Here is a 20,790-nt window from a genome sequence, read left to right on the forward strand (position 1 = left end):
CCAGCCCAAATTCATAACAGCACGTACAATGAATCATACATTGATTGCATCCAGGGATGTTCTTACTGACTTTTTTATGTTGAGGAATTCTCCAGCTGCACTAGACAACAATAAGGAAAAGGACATCCTTGCAGTAGTCATAAGTTTACAGTCTCATTTTCAATGAGGCACAGCAAGTGAGTGAGTGAGTGAGAAAGTAATGAGGAAGGACAAGGATAATGACAATAGATCACAGTGGCATTGATTTGCTACAGGGGAAACTGATGACTCAGAAAGGTTCCTCTTTAATTTCTATATAGCAGCCACCCCAAAATCATTGCTCACATTGGCCATCATTAATTTGTTGATTCCTTGAAGGCATTCCGATAGGAGCAGTAGATCTTAAAAGAGTGGGTAGTGGTTTTATGGACTTGTTCCTCCACAGCACTCTGCAAGTAAAAGGCAATGAGGACGCAACTGTGCAGATAATAGTGATATACTGAACTTTCAAGGCAGGAGTGAAGGGAAGGAGGCATGCATGTACAACCTAATGAGATGAGATGAGATGATCAACTCTCTCTGAAGTCAGTGGAAATCTTTCTATTAACTTCAATGAGAGTTCAATCAAGCCCTAAAGGACAAAAGTAGAGCAGGTCATTAAGGCAGACTGTGAAAGTGCAAACAGGTTTTGAAGTATTCCAGAGGTGTTAATATTCAAAAGTACGGCCAATGCGATATAACTCTGCACAGTGAGGCAGCATCTGTGTGCTCTGACTAGAGTATGTTTCCCAGACTTTCCCTGGTCCCAGGCACATTTCTAGATCATTGTATCACGGGAGCAGCGTAAAAAATGTTACATTCTGATAGGCTGCGAATGATCAGGGCAAAGAAACGCATACCTTATACTACTAGAAAGTTGGGATACTCGGATTTCCACTGATCTTACACCATTCATTTCTAGTCTTGCCAGCTGATAAGCTTTATTTGGCTATTATCTTTTAGTGACTTTAAAAAAAAAAAAACAAAAAACAAAACAACAGGAAAAAACACAGTTTCACACAGGTTTGAATCCTTCCTCTCTCCAGTTAAATTTCTACCGGAGGAAAATCTCTATGCCCTTCTAATTTTACAAGAAGGGGTCAGTTCTCCCTCTACAGCACTTGTGTCAAGGGGATGCATGGATGCTTCTTTTCCCATCCATATAATAATTCTATTCAAGTCTCCACACTTCTTCCCTCACTCTCTTCAATTCCAGTGAACTGCTAAGAAAACAGAAATATTTAACGAAATTTCTACAGGGGGATTCCTTTTTTAGGTGATAAAAAACCCATTGGAATCTAGCCATAGTTGTCGTCAGGACAATAACTATTATGATCATGTAGGAACTGAGGAGGGAGAAAATAAGTAGTAAGTAGAATAATGCACTTTTGAGGTCCAGCATCTGGTTATCTAATAGAGAGAAGAAATACTTTGATAGATCAATAAGGAAACTTTTTAATGACAGCAAACATTTCTTAGCCCTGGTTCAGACTATGGATTTGAGTTAAAAATGCCAGAATTCTGAACATCTTGTGTTTACTAAGTCATACTCATCGGATGCTTTGCTATAAAAATATTACATTTAACTTTCACCAATCAATAAAGTGAATTGCATTCATCAATGATTTGATATGCGTTGCTAAATATAAAATACTTAGCACTTAGGTACACATTTCTATGTAAAAGCTTTTCATTATACTGTCTAACTTCTGCGATAATTATAAATCTTGCTTGTTGCTCATCCTTCATTCCTCCTCCTCCCTTCCCAACTCTCCTTTTTTTTGTAATTCATTTCAAGTAGCTAAAACTGGGTGCAGAGCAACTAAACAGTTATCTAGGATCAATTCCAAAGAAACAGTTGAGGAAAACACAAGTATGCTTTATGAGATTCCGCTGGGAGGAAAGTTTATTTTTACCTGATTTGTTAGACACCCATATAATTGCCTCTGATGAGATGTGGCTCGTATTTCCTACTGCAATTGTTAATGGAATCTGCCACAAGTAGCTGCAAGACAAAGGAGGGGGAATCTAAGAACAAAAATACTGAACTGATTCTTCTCACAGCAATCAGGGATCATGTCAAAGAAATCAAAACACAATTTCAGTAGCAGTGTAAAGATGTGGATTCTAACAAGTTACTTTGATTTTGAAATGCATTTGCTATTAGCAATAAAACAATGAAAAAGTCATTCATCTTAAAAACTAAATTATATTTTACATTTTTCACACACTATCATCATATGAGGACTTTTTTGCAAGGCTTTCCTAATTTAACAAAATGATTCACAAAAGAGGAAATAATGATTTCCCATAGAAAGAAGAACACTTTTTTACATTTGCTTAGAAAAAGACAACCTTCAGGTAAAACATGCTTTGACTTATAGGGACTTCAAAGTTTAAAAATAACATACCCTTCTAGCAACTTCTTAAAAAGCCATGATGGGCTTTCATAGCTGCTGGTTTATAAAAAAAATTTGCATCATTTATTATCACTTACATGTATGCAAACTGGACAAAACATGCTACATGTGGATTTGGAGATATGCTGGTGTTATCAGACCTCAACTCCCTTATAAGGTATCACAAACTGTTTCTAATTCGCAATAAATGTTATAATTTACGTAAGACTTTTATAACATGTTTATCTCAATAAAAAAAAAAAAAATTGACAATATGAAGTCAATCTTTTGGGGGAGAGATGGAAAGGATGTATTCCTGCTTATCTTCATCATCACCTCTATTCCTGAACTCTCAAAAAGTACAATTTCACCAGGCAGTGAAAGAACAGGCATTCCCTCACAGGCTTGCCATGTAATTTTGTACACCAGTCAAGGGGAAGGGCTCAGTAACGGTACAGGTGGTACCTTTGCCTAGGGAGTATGCGTGCATTTAAGCAGGGCAGCCCCAACCCAGATATGCTACACTTAGATACCAATTAAGAACATTCTTTTAGATTAATTGCATTAAAATGGTGCAAGGATGAGCGTGGACAAGTTCTTAATGTCTACATCAGCTTCTCTCCTGATAGTACACAGCACTGCAAAACTAGCCTATGGTATTGTAAACATTCAGTTTTCTCCTTTCTGCTTACCCAGAATCCTGCTCCACTGAACTACAAATGCCACCCAAACGCGCACAACCACAGGGATCACACACCATGCACCACTGAATTCCCCCCGTGCCAGTTCAGTGAGAAATGGTAGACTACTGCAGTAATTTCTATTCTCTGCTACTCTCAGATTTCATCAATAAGACAAGGATTATTTGATTCTATTATTTCAAACGCCTCCAGATATGAGTAACTCTGAACACTTGACATAAAGGCTCTGAGAGCCACCCCACTCCAGGATGTCTGGCTGCTGCTGGGGCTCTGGGTCGACGTGATGTCCCAGCCCGGCCTCATCACCGTGGACTTGCCTGGGGATCCAGAGTCCGGGCTATACTAGGCTGCTGCCCCCCGGCCTTGTCTGGGGGCTGGGGGAGGGCGAGATCCCTGCTCTGACGATCCTGCTGCCACACTCGGCTCCCCACCCCCTCATAAAGAGCTCCCCCCATATGCACGGGGGTTTGCAGCGCTCAGAACAGAGCCGCATGTGCCGGGAAACACCTGTCCATACAGCAGTGATTCAGCAGAGAGGGGGAGATGCTTGGAAAATTGTATGGCTAAAAGAGATATGAGTGACACTAGAAAGAAAACATGGCATTTATTGCCATATGGGAAAAGAAAAAGGGTCCCATGTGACTTTGGGTTCTCTGAATGTTGGTATCGTGACACACTGGGAAAATTATTAGACCTACTCATGCACCAAAGACACATTCCACATAAGCACATGCGCTGGCAGGCATTTTTTTGATAATTAAGCTGTGGCATCTGAAGATGCTACTGCCTTTATCAGTCTGCCTACTCCTTGTGCTGGATGTTACCACCCTCCATAGCACAGCCTGCTGAAAGGATGCCCACTGGTGCAGTAGCTTCTCCAGTTCTCAGCTGGGTCTTCACGCAAAGTTGCCTTCATTGTTGGCTTAACTAATACTCTGGACTGTGAACCAGAATAATGAGGTGAAAACATGAATTGTGTCCTGCTTCTTCTGCTATAGCAGTAATAACTTCTGGGTTCAACAGGTGAGGGCAGTCAGGACATGCTGTGAAGTGATGCGCTGGAGAATATTCACTACTGTCTTAAATACCTTATACCTTACTAGACAGCCACTAGTGGTTTAAAGCCTGTCAAAAAAAAAAAAAAAAACCCTTATAGGAAAGATACTATCTTTGAAAATACACCCAGTTCTAAATACTGAGATTTCCAGAATGATAAAGATGCTGGCAAACCATGATTGACAAAAATGAGGCAAAATTAAGAGCAAAGCTCATACATTATTTGAAAGCACAGGAACTTCGGTATATGAAAAAAATGAAAGATCTGCATTTGCATGGTATTTTTATGACTCTTGACATCAACTCCTACTGAAAAAGTTATATTGCAAAATAAAAGATACTGAGAGCTGCCTATGTGGCTTATTTAAACACATATATAAACATACACAAGTGTATGAACATATACATGGAAACCTGTCATTTTGAGAAGGAACTTCATAAAAAGATATTCTATACATTGCAATATCTATACAAAGACTTTTATATTACTTTATATTATTATTTTATGTTACCTCCAATTAAGGTAAATCCTATTGAAATAAGGACAGATCCTTGTATGAAAGGCGATCTAGATGTGGAACAGGAGTCATGTAAGCTACCCATCCTCAGAAAAAACATGTAGATTTAGTTGGGAAGATTAGCACTGGCAGATTTTCATTTCCCCAAGATGAAAGACCTACTGATGTTCTCAGTACTCTTCCAGAAGCTCCAAATCTCATCCCCTAGGTTATTGGTTTACCAGGTGAACCACAGATTTCCTTTTAATAGACATCTCCAGAAACCCATTTTTCCTGCTTGTACTGCTGCTGTTCTCTGGATGTTTATCTGCTTTCCCTTTCCAGTCCTCTTCATTCTCAGTGAAACTTCTGCCACTGTTGCAGAAGAAGCCATGGCTAACTTTTTTATCTGTATGTGAGGAAGATGTATCTGGCTCACCTTTCAAGAATTTTCATTAGGGTGACTTCTCCTACACAGCATCTCTGAGTCATCCGTATGGACTGTGTTCTCCGGGTGTGACTAGGAAGAAGCAAATGTTTTTGTACATTTCTGGCGCACTCTTCTACTTTACAGAGAAAAGAGGAACACAGCCCACATGCTTGTTTTCCTCCTGCTTTGTCTGGGAGTAGGGCACATCTTTTATTTATTCTTTATACCTTGGGAGCATGTACGCTCTCTGTATGTATTTCACCAGAGAAAGCAGCACCCTGTTCCACTGGTCCATCTGCCGCCTGCAGTGAAAAACTAGTTCCAGTGAAACTAAGAATTCAGCCTTGAGGGCCCAGCGACTAGGGTAGCAGGACTTGAAACAACCCACTTAGTCCTCCTACCCTCAAGAATATATCTACAGGAATCAGATGCCTGTTCAGGTAACTCACTCAGCCCCTAAGTGAAATGGAGCCAACAAACTGTCCAATATGCCTGAGATGCTGCTGAGCTTCAGAGGGATCTGCACATTACGTCCCTCTGGATACAAACCCAATCACCTTAACAGGGAGCACACCACTTAACTGTGGGGAAACTAAGGGTTATTTCAGGTATTTAAGAAACCAACTCTGAGGATAAGGAGGAGAGACATCAAAAATTGGAACATACATGGTAAATATGAACTGTGCTGTACATAACATTGTTCAGTCATAAATGTCTTGGATGTAGGAAACGGGGATCTTGTTGAAAAGTGGTACAAATAAGCCTTTTACTGTTGATTTACAAGTGAGAAAGTGTTAATGTGAAATAGTCAAATTTAGGTTGACACACACAATTAAAGGGAATGTTTTGGTGCCCTTTTTTTTCTTTTTGGTAGCACCACATCAATGCATAATACTGAAGTGTGTTAGCATCTCCATTCAGCTTAAAGAATAATCAGAGGGACTTGTTTGATGAAGTAATACAACCTTGCATCTGCCAAGATACATGCAACACTAGAAGCTAGCTAATTATGCTCTGATTGGATTATATAGATTTTTTGGTCTTGAGCATTACATGATGACTACATAGCCAGTATTAGTGTACTTTATCTCACTTAGAAAATGATCATATTTGTGATGAGTACTTGCTTACACCTTAACTTCCAACAAATAAGTACTGATACCCTTCAGGGGCAAATTCTGAGACCATGAAACATTAAGCGAACTTGATGCCTCACATTTCCACCTCTGAGGAACAGCAATGTTGTAGTAACATTGTATTTTCAGTAGAATAATTAATTGCTTCTTTGTAAAAAGCTATGCAAAGCCAAAAAAGGGCACTAGGTTATTTCCTCTGCTGACACAACAAAGATCTCAGGTCATTAAAAAAAGGAAAGGCAAGGTTCCTGGAGTTTCAGATTTTGCACACCTTTTCAACTACTTTTTCACATTAATGAACATTTTCACTGAGATGTAAGCCTATACGCTTTCAAGGTTCATCCTCCCAGAAACCACAATGTGCCAAGCTGCCTCTAGTGAATACCACGTTCTTCCAGTGACATTTCTCCTTTCTCTCCAGATTCAAATCTAAACAAAGAAGTTCAGCTATTCCTAGTCATTACTCATTCAGAAGTTTATTATCCTTGACTGCATTATAAAGAGTATACAAGTAATGTGATTGTTTCATGTAAAGTGACAGAACATCTGTACCTAAAATACCACAGCAGAACTTAGCTAACCTGGTTTTTGAATGGAAGAGGATGTGAACAACCACATCCCTCTCTATATCCTTCTTCTTTTACAGACCTCTGGGTTAAAGTCTCCTAATCTATCCTGATGTTCTTTATACAAAAACTATACTTACTCCTTCTTATTGTCCAATATTGTCCATATTTTTTTCTATCTATTATACCCTTTTCCAGGTTAGAAAGCCAGCCCTGCCCTCCATGCTTTGAAAGCAGGTCTACCACGGATTAGGAGTGGCATAATTCTTTTCTCTTCTACACTCTCTATGCCTTTTATACACTCCTTTTTTAGTAATCCCTACTATTCTATTTACTTGCTTGACTGTGTCTGCACACTGAGCTGATGTTTACAGAAAATTACCTACCATAACTTCAAGATCTCTTTCCTGAGAGAGAACAGTTGCTTCAGAACCCACCACTGAGCACCTGAGTTAGCACTGTCTTCCCCACATGTATCACCTTTGCATTTATCAACATTAAGCTTCATCAGTCATTTTATGACCTTGTTAAACAGCATTAAGGGATACTTCTGTAATCTTGGTAATTAACTTTTGGTTTTACTACCCTCACAAACCTATTACCAGAAAACTGTCACCTCACTTTTCCATGGCCTTTATCACATCATTGAATAGGAAAAACTTCAGCACAGGTTTCTCGAGAATGTAATGGGTTATCAGAGTCCACTGAGAAATTCAACACATTAATTTCTCATTTTTTGCTTATATTTCTTAACTGAGATCTTCCCTCTTATCCCAGTACAGATTATCTTTGTTAGGAATCGTTAATGAGGAAGCTGGACCTCCAAAACCACATAAAGAACAGTTAAAATGACAAGAGGCTAGATACGTCTAGATATAGAAGACACCTATTAATAGTCTTTGATTATATACTTAGCTAGAAAATCAAAGGAGGAGAACCATGACAAGGTAGAAGAACAGAATAATGTACAGACTTTAGAAAAAAAAAAAATTTTAGTACATCTAACAAGAGAAGAATACGGGGCAAAATTAAAATGCTATGCACAAAAGCAAATTAACTGATCTGCCTATTAGCAGGATATAAGAAGCATAATTAATTTAAAGTGTAGTGGGAATCATGAACTTAAATCATAAAATGATTTAGGTGGGAAGGGACCGTAGGAGATATAACCCTCTGCTCAGATATGCTAACAGCACAGGAAAACAGAGTTTCATTGTAGGTAGAACATGAGATCAGAGGAGGATACACAGGCTCTATGTTCAGTGGCATCACATGAAGTCAATAAAGTCAAATGTGGCAAATGATTGGCCACCTGCTTTTTTCCCTAATCCCTCCCACTACAAAGCAACTGCAGAATTACTTTAGAAATGCTGAACGCCAAAAGCTGTATATACCTTCAAACTGCTTACTAGGCTGAGAAATTAAATTGTGAGTTGTCTAAATTCTCCCTGGTTGGAAAAACAGAAATAATGTATCTTCCATCAGCTGGCACTGGTGAAATCTCAGCCATCACTCTCCTATGACTTAGCTTCTCTGGACAGTTGTGCAAGCTGGTGTCAAATGGGCTGCCGTGGGGTACTTGAGACATCTGTCAGGGGCTGAAAGATATGGCACAGCACCTACGGATGCTCCCGCCCATGTAGTGGCAGCACAAGGTCAAGCTAGATACCTGAGGGCACCTCCAATGGAACCAGTCAGCTGTGCAAGCAAGTAAAGCCTCTCCATCCACTTGATGTTGACCACGATACCTTCCACAATTCCCAGGGAAACTTTTTCATTTCTAACTGAAAAAGGCAACTTTTCGAAAGCTCATACGAAAGAGAAGACTTCAGTACAGATTTTCATATTTAAAACAGGCACTGCTGAAACATTTTATAACTACTATTTAAATAAAAACTTCCAGTTTGCTGATTCAAAATGAATTTCAGCTTGAAATACAAGCTAATTGAAGGGAGAAGTTAAAATGAGTGAAACTGAAATGCAAGGTACTGAAATTATGGAACTGAAAGGAATGTTCTAAACCAATTTTTCCCCATTTTTTTTGCTTTGATTTTTGTCCTGATTCAGTACAGGGAAATGTTTTGATATGTTGAAAATTTCTGTGGGATGGGAATCCATTTCTTGCTCATCTGTAACACTTACTAATCTTTGTAAAGTATTCTGAGAACATAACTATCTGAGACTTCGTATCACTGAAGAATATGATTAAAGCTATTTAACACATAGATAAAGTGAGGCATATAAATAATTTAAGAGTAAAAAGAATAAAAAGAAAATCCAAGAGTAAAATTGACTGGTAAAGACACCTGACTCCTTGTTTTCACCACCAGAACTTTATAACCAAAATGCCAACTCTGCCTCCTTCGTTGAAGTCTAGTACATCCAGAGTGGCTGAAGCTGAGAAACAGGGACCAAGGACTCCTTGGCATTAGTTTTCCACTTTCAGCTCTCCAGATGGAGAATGCTGAAGTTTTATGTACACGCAGATATATGCTTGCATGAGCAGTGCTGAGTCTGAGGAGAAGACATCTTCCCAGTGTGGCTCTGGCCAACAGTGGTGACTCCTTGATTGGGTTAGGATGCTGACAGGGGCATTTCTTACCAAGGGAATACCTCGTTATGAGCCATCCGCATAAACTCATGTTGTTCGGATTTCAAGAGACAAAAGAACATGAAAGCAAAGTAATGAGAAAATGCAACCTTTTGGAAAGTCAGTCAGTCTTACAGAACAAAATGAAAACTAAGAATTAAAGATTTGTATTTTTACTTCAGTTGCATACTTGGCTGATCTGTAGAGACATATACAAATAGTGGCCAGTAAAAGAAGAATTTAGCTTCATGGCTGCAACAGTTTCTGGCAAATAACCCTAAAACCTATTATAAAAAAAAGGGCACAGAAAGTTGATAACATGTGAACTAACTAAAGGATAGTGTGAAGTTTGGACATTAAATCAGTACAGCAGGCAGAGAGTAGACATCTCTCACTTCTTTTCCACGCCAAGACAACTGCCATTTCTGTTAGCAAGGCATAAGAAGGCCTTTGTTTTCAGCGAATTTTGAACATTAAGATAGAGGAAGGTTCAAAGAGAAATTGTTACTGGAAAACCTGGAAGTGTATTCAACTAATCTACAAAATTACAAGTGTTGTTGCTGTGATACCTAGGAGCATTTATTCCTAGGCTGACAGCACAAGTAGACATGAGGTGGTGAGTACGAAACAAGTGGAAGTTGTTGAGCAACACAACAGCTTTAGAACTTCCTACTACAGAGAGAGATTATAAGTGAAGCAGAACTCAGCAGTACCAGGGTAAAATTTTTTAAGCCACACTTCCTAGAGAGATTGTCTTAAAAAAGATAATTTAAAAGCATCGTGGAGATCTTCCTAGGTTATTATACGGTATAGCATCTCATTCAGTAAAGAGTATTTCAAGTTCCAGGGGAAGCTCATGTGTGTATCACAGCAAAACACATATTTTTACTAAGTGTGATTCTACAGAGTGTTAGTTCTGTTTAATGGATAAGGAGCTGATGATATATTCATGTTGTGAATCTCATTCTCACAGGACTGAAGAACATAGAGATTTCATTAGATTTAATACGTGCCAGTAAAGTGATTGTAGGCTGTGCCCAGAGGCACAACACAACAGAAGAAGATGTTATTCCTGTTCTCACAAGTATTACACCTCCTACCCTGAACCACGGTGTCAAGGGATTACATGTACCCTGTCAGCACAAAAGATGGCAGATATAGGAAGGGAAGATTTCACTAACTTTGTAGTAGAGACAAATACAAGATGAAAAATGGATAAAGGAGAGACCAACTGAGCACAGCTTCACGGGCCTAAGGTTGGGATTCTGGGGTTCCAGGTGTTCTACCTTCATACAAGACTAACAGACTGGCCAACAAGAAAAAAAGTAAGCTAAGGTCCAAAAAAAAGGACACTGTTACTAACACATGATTACATGACTAATTAGAAAAAGACCGCAAAAAAAAGATTGTGAAAGTGTTTACTCCAAGATTATCCTGGACTATGCTGGGCAGAGGTATTCCCAGCCCCTTTAGAAAAGCACGGTAAGAATTTGGACTGGTGGACTCTGTGAACTAAAGACAGTGTTCCAGCATAGTCTTTAGGGGGCTATAATGGACTGCAAGACAGACTGTAAATTCTTTCACCCATGAAATGAAGTTCGGGTACCACGTGACACACATGCATTATCGTCTAAGCAGATAACACTGCCACTGAGGCACACGTTACTCAGAAATTAATGGTCTTCACATTACCATCTATAGCCAACAGTGTCAAAGCCTCACTGACCTTTTTGTATCAGTTTCTTCTTCCTCACTAATGCCTCACCTACGGAGGAATTCAACTTTTTAGTCAGAGCAACCTACCATCCAAAACAACCCAATGGGGTCAGCTCTTGATAGGTGCTGCCAGGCAGAGAACAGCTTGACCACCTGGTGGATTTGAACGGGCTCCACACCTGAAGTGTCAGTTTTTTAAGAGTACTGCAAGTTTTTAATAGAAGTTAATTTAATAGATGCCTCATAGATGAGCAGAAATCAATTTGTAAAGCAGTCTTACCTTTTAACTACTAAGATTCGTCTACTTTGTCTGAGGTTTTCAAAGGCTCTGATCAGATGTGTAGTTGGATCCACCTAATATACATTTCAGAGGGAAGCAAAACTTGGGGATTTGGAAGGTATTTGCAATTGTGGGCCTATTATAGTTTTTAATACAAATTAGACTTAGCTGCATACATGGAAGAAACTATGGATAATCTTTATAGTTTGGAGAAATATTTAGAATTGTGTAAGAGGGTGACTAGGAAGCTTATATTCTAGTCTTGAAAGATGCTAGCACTTCTGAGATGACTTGCTTCTGACGGTAAGCCTCTTTATTTGCAGTTCTGCCTCAATACAGCACCTAATTTTATGTATTTTTCTATTATGTATGCTTTCATTTAGAAACTCATGTTAAAAAAGGCAATAATATTGCTATATTCTAAAATACGGGTTGCGAGTTACTTTTAAGAGCCACTATTTCTAGGACAGATCACGAATTGCTTGGTTTTTTTCTGTATAAGGATTGAAATACAAAGGTATGGAGGGAAAAATATTTTCAATGCCAATACTGTATTGTTGGAATGTATTTGAGGGGCGCATATTTTAATACAATCATTGAAACTAATTCATCTGTAGTCAGAAGAGTCCTTAACGTGTTTAACACCAATGTATTACAGATGCAGTTTTTGTGGTTCTCCTTTACTCTGCCATAGTCAAAATTCTTTCTGGATTTTACAAGAATCTTTGGAACAATTTTCAGCAATAAGTAAGTCCTAGAGCTGAAACAGAGAAAACCATTTACATTCTTCAGGAGTCTTATGCCAAATGTAATGCCCTTACTACTGCAACGAAACCACAAAGTCCCAGACATAAGAAAAGGTTTCAGTGCTGTAACAGCAGCAGTAGCATGAAAGAGCCCCTGTGTGGCTCTGCACTGTGGGACTGCCTTAAGATGACAGTGTGCATATTCTGTTAGAAAACAGCTGTATGTCTCCGGCCATCCCATATAAACCCTTTGGCCTGATTGCTTTTTAAGGGTGGACACAAGGTAGTTCAAATGAGTTAATTTGAATGAAATTACCCAATTTTAAAAGAAAAAAAAAATAATTGCATTGTCTGATAATAACATAACATTACCTGATTATAAGTTTCTAGTTACTAAACCTTCTACAAAATTCTGTGTAATTTTAGCTTAGCATTTCAGACCAAAATAAATTATAAATGAGGTGGCTATAAATATTATGGGGCTTTTTAAAATTGACTCATTCCAGTGTCAGTGCTAGCAGAGTACCTTACTAAATTTAGAAAAATATTGTAGGCAAAGAACAAATACTACAAATTCTTTGTCAGTACATGCTTTCTCCTCCCTGCCTAACATTACCTTTTTACACTAAAACACAAAAGCCTTCATTTTCAAAAGTGACAAGCAATTTTGGGTGCTGAGTCAGAGACGGGTAGAAGGAACCTGGGTTTAAGCAGTGTTAAGTGTCTATTCTAAAAGCTGCCTCTTTACCCTTCAGTAAGGGCCCTTAATCTCTCCTGCATCCTCTGTTCCATCTTGCACCAGCGCAAAACATCCTTGCAGAATTGCACACATGGTGCTGATCACACAAACCCCATCTCTATGTTGTCCTTTACCCATGAGCATAGTCCCTTGACTACAGAGTGCAGATCTGAGATTTACCTGAACATAATTAGGAGTGAAAGGATGTGTTATGAGCTGAGGAATGACCCCCCTATTAGGAATAAGAGCAGCATTTTAGCTGTGTCGACAAACCTCCAGTATGTTCTCAGAGACGGTGCCAAGCATTTTTCACTGTATTCCAATGTTCAGTTCTGATTTTCCCTCAGAATACTGTGCAGATTAAAATATAATTCCTATGATAGTTTCTCCTTCCTCAGTAAACTTCCCTAAGAGTCCCTCACCAAAATATCTTCTCCATAAAACCTCAGATTCTACTATTGACCGTGAAGGCTCACATATAGAGATAAGGAAAAAAATCCATTATTAGCAATTTAAGAAAGCAAAAGGAAAAAGAGGTAAAAAGAGAAAGCATGTTAGTAGTTTCATCCTCTGATCTACAATGGGGAATCCACATCTCTGATGTTTACAAAGCCAACAAAATATGACATTTATCCACCTTCATCCCTCCCATTACCCTTGTCTCTGCCAAATGCTGTTCGGGCTTTCCCCAATCTGCTCTTTACTTCACTAAAGCCCCCATCTTAACCACCTTCTCCATTTCCCCGCTTCTTCATATTTCCCTGTTCCAGCTGCACATTTTTAATGCTCCCAGATCCAGTTCATACCTGTACTCTGCCACACGGTGTTCCCTTTCCCTCCCCCTGCGTGTTAGGCAGCTCCCCACCAGCATTGCTGCCTCGATTCTCCTCTTCGCCTCCCCACCTTACTCTGAATTAAAACACAGCATTGCCCTCAAGTACATGCTCCTTCCCTCACCATGAAATGGATTTAATTAATGTGAGTTAATTAACTAGGTAGGGTATCAAGTAATTCCTGAGAATTAGTATTAGCAAATAAGATGAGGAAAGTGACACAGTCCCCAGTGATAATAAAATACAGCAGCAGCTTTTGCCTGTCAGCCTAACTTCTGTCAGGGTATGAGTGCTGCCACGGCACAGGAAGCAATGACACAAGACACCAATTTTGTCTTCTTTAGCATTCTGCAAATTCTAACACTGAATGTTGCCCATATCCCGCACACCAGAGCATTCTGGATGTTTGCCTAGTAGGAAGCGTTTCTCATAAATAGAAGCTGTGAAATAGTTTTGGAAATAAAGTGTTAAATTAAAACTGGCATTTCTGAGATTTTTGCTAGCAGCAAAATCTTGCTGAAGAGACATCAGCCCGGAAATGTGCAGGAACAAATTTTAAGAGCGCTTCCCATTCTAATTTAATAATAATGCAACAATCAGAAAAGCCTCTGCAAAATAAAAAGGCAAGACAAAAGACTGGGGACTCTTCAGTGGCGTCTACAGCAAAAATACCCTATTGTAGCAGGCAGTGTGCGGCACAAGTATCGGGCTGCCAAAATCCAACAGCAAAGGCACTCCTCCTGCACGCTCCCGAGGCAGGCTGGCATCCTCCGGGTCACTCGCAGAGGCAGCTCTTCTGCCTGCTCATTTGGAGGGGCAGCACTCTGCACAGCACTGTCCTCTCTCAGGCTGCTGGGGTTAAGGACTGTCCCTATACACACCAAAGGACAAAATCCATTGGTGTCATAAAGCTGTCCTCTACTAAACAGCAGTGCACACATAAAGAGAAGGAGCTCCCCACACTTTCTCACTCCTCTGCAAGAAGAGGTATTTTCAAGTCTCTGTTCAACCAGCAAAAAAACTGGTTAAATCAATAACTGGCTGTGTTCACACACAGTTCCGTGCTTCACTAAGGATCCTTGATTTTTTAATCTAGTTCCTGATAATTCCATTTCCTCTGTGCCTAATACCAGTACCTTCTTCCCCCAGAGCTTCATCATTATTACAGCTAATATAGAGGCACTCAGGACAGTCAACACGAAACAAGGTACCACATCTACTCCCTAGGCAGCAACACAAAAGTTGTTTCTAGGAGAAAAGCTGATATAAGCGCAATCTTTGAGGTATAGTAAAGATGAAAGGCATAACAAGAAAACACTCAAAGGACATGAGAAAATGGAAGATTAGAGGATATTTCCTGGAGACAGGGAGGTAAATGAGTACTACTTCTATTTATATTTTGTTATCCCTTTTTCCTCAGCTTATGGAACAATATTTGTCCATATTATGGTCCTTTTTATTATATAATTAATACTACATATGCTACATTATTCCATGATTGCTCTAAGATCTCAAAGATACTTACCAGCATTCCCCTTGTGCTCCTAGCATCTTGTTTTGTGTTTAACCACTCAGCTGACAAATGGACAGAGTAAGTCCCCCATTGCCGCTCAAGCGATAATGCCACACAAATAAGTAAGAATACACATGGCAATATCCAAACACAGCTATGCTTTCACTATTCAAATAATTATCAGTAAAGGGACAAGCACAGCCCTTTTTCTGCAAAGCCTGAATAGATGAGCTTTGTGTAGGAAATTCAGAAGAGACTTGAAGGGAAATAAATTCTGCAGTTAATCATTCATCTCGGAGTGGAGTGACTGCTGAGCAGCTCTGCTGCCCATTGTAAAGCCTTTCAGTTGTCATAGTACTACATGTTGTTAGACCCATGAGTCTGTATAGCTCTAATTTTGCTGGTCATGTCCCTGGCTTTCGACTGAATTTTCCCTAGTCCAACGACACGGAGAAAGGCACCGAGGTTTACCACACTACAGCACGTATGAATACCCTGTCCGTATCCTGATTTGTACCTCTTCCTTTTCTCTCTTTCCTCACAGCTAGCTGTGTTCAATGCCTAGCAAGACATTTCCCTTTAGGATATTATCATGAACAAGCAAAGATTAGCTACAGAAACTGCGTGCATGATAAGAACACTATACAAGTGAATATTACCTCAGCAACATCAACTTAATTATTTTGATAACATCGGAAAGGTTATTTCTCCACTTTTGAAGAGACAAGCTCAGTATATTTTTAAAAGGCAAAACTTATACCCATAACCAGAAAGCTTTGGTCTGCTCTTCAATACAGTTTATAAAAGGTTTATGGATTTCATCAAAACTGATTAGTTTATTGTCTAGACCACAGATTATTTTTCATAAGATTTCTTGTCATATCTGTGAGCCATTCTTGTAATGATGGATGAGACTGGTGCCTTAAAATCATCACTTTCTCTGTCAGCAGGGAAACCCACTGAACCTTGTCAGATGGAATATCAGCTCATCCCCTGTAGCCTTATAATATAAGGGCATAATCCGTTCTCACAGGGGTATACAGGAGTCCAGGACTGAACTAAAGGATTGCTATTTGAGGGAAGAATATGAATTATACAATTACGGGAGTTTTAAACTTTTGCTTGGATAAGCTGAAATTGCTACTGAAACATTGCACCAACCACAGGCTTTGACATTCAAATCAAAGCCCAGTGATTTTGGCCCTTCTGAGGAATGGCATTCCTAGAAACAGTGTTTGTCATTGTTATTTTTATTCTCTCATAAAATGAGAAGTATGGATCATGTAAAGGCGTAAGTGTCAAGTAAAATCTATGCTCAGTTTGCGAAGAAGCGGAATTGTGTACCTTCTGTAATTTCAGGCCAAATGTTACAGCCTAGCATGCCACACAGTCAATTCTACACACACAAATAAATCACAGTTTATATATGTATCGCCTTTGAAATGCATTTTTCTGCAGTTACAGAGAGAAAAGTAGTCCAACTATACAGGAGGTGGGAAAAGCAACTATATGTAATCATTCTCTTCTGCAGTAGAATTAAAGACACCTATAGTAATGGACTAGGCAGAACTAGAAGAAAACCACTGCCAAAGGTATCAACAATTTTCACTTTTGCCATTTATCACTTAGAAAAATCTGCTGTCTGCTCCTATATGCCTCTATATGATTTCAGAGAGAAAAAATAAATATGCTGCTTCACATTGCATTTTTAACAGTTAATTGCTGCATAAATACATAGCATAAAGAAAAGCACAGACATTTTATAAAACTAGAATGATTCTGAACTATTCGGTTGCCTCTTTATTTGCATTTCTTATGCAGCAGATAGATCTGAAAGACCTACTCTGAAGTGACTCTTTCTAAAGGAAGGCAAAGTTAAATTTGCCTAGAGAGGGTCTGAACCAGAAGTTTAAACTCCTCATCACTTTGAAGGCAATAGAACTGACGTTTATTGCTGTGCCATGCCGAACTACAGCCCCACCTCTGGATAACTAAAGACTATGTGGCAGATGGATGCTTTAAGAGCCTTCCCCGGAGCCTTCCAGTGCATATCGTGTTGTCTGTTTAGATGATAAACTCCTGGAAAGGCCTGGACCGGTACATTTTTCTGTGGTTTTGTGCAGCTCTACTATTTATGGTGTTTAAAATGATCGTCACGATTAATCCATAGATAAACCACCCTAAGGAAGCCAATGTCGCCTGCTCTGCGGGAACAGGGCCTCAAATGTGGCATAAATACCATTTGCTCCCTGTTATTTACAGTGCCTATTATGGTCCCCCGGGGAGCCATGCGTCCAATGCCTAATTCATGGGTCACGCAGGGGAGATGAGCACCGACTTTATTGGACTGTGAATTAGGCCACTGATACGTAACACCCCCAAAGCCTGCAGACTGACATTATAGATGTATATATATACACTCCTGTGCCTCCCGCAACATTTACCTGTGCTATCAGGCCCTGCTGACCCAGTCAGTAAACCCTTGCCAACTTCCCGACCAAAACCACCTGCAGAATCAGCCAGGATGCTGCAGTTTGCAATGGCGCTGAACGTCTGTCAACGTGCTGTATCCATTCCAGTTATCAACCCTCTTTGTGTACTTGTAGAAAAACGGGCCTCTTTGTATCATGTCATACAATTGTGGAGTAACGTGTCATGAATTATCAGATGACACCACATTAATGTGATATTCCCTGTCTACTGCTTTCACAATAATTGAAGCAATAGTGACTTTTCCAATAAAAAATAAAAAAAAAAAAGCCACAAAAGTCATGATGAATATCTAGGTCATTGCTGGCAGAAAAATTTATTTTCAGTACGTCATTCTTGTTTTTCTACTTAATTTGATGGTATGAAAGGACATTTAATGGTAGAATCACTGTGCACACCATGCCACATGTGCCTTTGGGCAGTGCACCAACAAACTGCCCATTAGACACTAATTTATAACTAAGCTATAGGACTTCAATATAAATTGGTGGATGGCATTCGGATGATGAATGGCATAGGCAAATTTCGCCTTTTGCTAAATGTATACGGTTCCTGTTCTTTAGTATTTATACTTATGTCACATGACTTTCAAATAACTTTAACTGGGAAGTGGCAAAATAGCTCCATCATCTAACTGGCTGGTGTAAACATCCCATCTGTAAACCCTTCCTTGAGCAAGGCGCTTCCTTACCATTTGTGGTTAAAATGACATGGAAGAACAGAGAAAAACAAATCTGAAGAGGGTAGAACAGAACAGAGACTTGCCAAAGGAGATACATATAATATGTATTGTACTGCCTAACAAGGACAGTAAATTCCTGGCAGGGCCCATGCTGATATATTTTCTGTGCTCTCTCTAGCACTAAATCATACTTCCAATGTTTAGAAATTATAATTGTGATAGAATCTGTAGACAAAATCTCCTAAGAAACCCAGTGTAACTTGCCCTCTTGGTGCAGAACACTACCCTTCAACCTATCTCAAGATGATTTCGGAATTAATGTCACATGAAAATAAAACTAAGTCTAATTCTCACCCCCATGTTCCACCTCAGAAAACACTTATGCACCCAGTAGTCTTTACTCATGAATTACAGCAACAGTTATTACAATCAATTCTGAGTACCTAGCAAATCTACTTTAAAAAGCCTCTACAATACTTAAAAGACTTAACACCTCTGTTTTAATCAATCAAAAAACCTAATAATTTCTGTTTTTCTGAGTAGTAAAATCCAGTCACACTACATTATGAGTATATACACTTGCACAAAAGACATTTTCAAGTGAATAAGGGAGAATCTCTCTTACGCTGCATTGAACTGTGAGTCATGAATGCTTCCAACAGTCCACATTCACTTGTTTTATCTGTTTCTCACAAAGGAAATCATTTCAGCCCAGAACTTAAACAGATGCTTAATACCCTCCTAGGTTGTTCCAATACAGCCAGAAAAACAACAATTTATTCAGTGTCATGTTTGAATTCCATAATATTCATATTCTAAAAACGGATAATGTGCTTCTAAACATTTTCCAATAAACATAACTATATTTTTAGGCCTTTCTCAACAGGAATATTCTATAAGCTCCAGACATGTCAAGCAAAAATTGGTATTAAATTTTACCTCTTAATTAAATCTACTGGACAAGCACAGAGTACTCAAGGTTGACAGCGTGCCCTCTTTAATGAACAGATGAACACAGAAGCTTCTAAGGCTAAGCTTCAATTCTCTAGCATCAGCTCTATATCCTGGGCCTTAAAATACGATGCAAAAACTGCTTTAAACAATACGATGAGGATTCCCCAGCATCAGCCAGGAATGTCAGCTTGTCTCTGGGATGAGGGAAGTATGTGGAGTCAGTCAGGAGCAGGATTGAAACAATCTAAGAAGTGGAAAAAGGGTAGGGCAGAGATGCGTAAGTGCCTGCTGACTTCTGCCAATGTAACAGTCCTCATAGGACCAGTTCAGCTGGCTTCAAAAGTGAACAGCTGGAACCCTCTGCCTTGCACAGAGGTCCAGTTCAGCTCTTGACTGCTTCCCAAGTCAAGCGAGGTATATACCCGACACACAGTTACATCTGCCTACTCAATGTATGAGCGTGGAGAGGTCCAGTCCAAATAATCACTTAAAAAAAAGTATCAGACCTTCCAACCACATTCCAAGTTACTTCATGGAGTGTGATAAAATCGAAAGAAAAGGAGAAGAAACAGATGTCTGATGTAAGATGTAGTCACAGAGAGAACTGTCAGGATGCAAATGGGCACATTAAAAGCTTTACCTTGTTGTTCTATTACTCTAATGATTTTTTTCAATTCTTTTAACTAGCCTCATCTTTACTACAGTTCAAATGGAAGGGTCACTACATGCTGTTGATACCAAGCAAAGCTCAGAGATTTCTTAAGAGCCATCTTCATAAAAATGCACACATGAAGCACTTAAACAACTAATGCCTCTTGAAAAATATTCATTGAGAAATGTAAGTACCTGTTGTCTCCAAGGGCAGGATCCTTGGGTTTAGCATCACTATCATAAACAAAACGTTCTTGGGAGATCACAATGACATTGTCCGTAGTTTCGTTTCCCAAGATAGTGATAACAGGATAACCCATCTGTAGTGTCCACTGATCCATTACTTCTTGGATATTTACAGATTTTCCAACCCTTTTTAAAGCCTTCAAGAAAAAAGAAAACTTTCAATATATTGAAGCAATATCACCATCCAACATATAAACCTCTTTTTTTTTGTCCCAGAGACCATAATTACTTTTAGAGGTTAAAATAACCACCACACATGCACAAACACACATTTACACCCAGTACACACACACTACATAGTTTAAGCAACAGTCTCTGCCTATCTTAAAAATAAACATTGAGCAATCTTGCAAGAGAGGAGAGTGACAGTCAGAAAGTCATGCCTCCCACATAATTCAGGCACTTTTGCTGTAACAGAAGAAACAACCCGCTTTACAGGATTTTAACAAGAGCCACAGAAATACCGGGTGGCTGTCTCCAAAAGATATTCTTGACCGGCTAAGGTTAAAAAAGACTCAGTGTTAGTTGATTTAAGGTACCTACAATA

The 20,790-nt window shown here is 39.2% G+C and overlaps 1 protein-coding gene across 1 annotated transcript in view; it reads right to left on the reverse strand.

The window, feature by feature from the left end:
- TRHDE (thyrotropin-releasing hormone degrading enzyme) overlaps nt 1-20,790 on the reverse strand; it is a 214,268-nt gene that overhangs the window by 52,289 nt on the left and 141,189 nt on the right. Inside the window, exons 8-9 of the mRNA XM_009887778.1 lie at nt 20,193-20,380; nt 1,935-2,023 (exon numbers count right to left, since the gene is read on the reverse strand). Coding sequence (XP_009886080.1) covers nt 1,935-2,023; nt 20,193-20,380 — 277 coding nt within the window. The remainder of the gene's footprint in view (nt 1-1,934; nt 2,024-20,192; nt 20,381-20,790) is intronic.

The sequence above is a fragment of the Charadrius vociferus genome, unplaced genomic scaffold, assembly GCF_000708025.1.
Source record: "Charadrius vociferus isolate BGI_N301 unplaced genomic scaffold, ASM70802v2 scaffold125, whole genome shotgun sequence".
Taxonomy (NCBI): Eukaryota; Metazoa; Chordata; class Aves; order Charadriiformes; family Charadriidae; genus Charadrius; species Charadrius vociferus.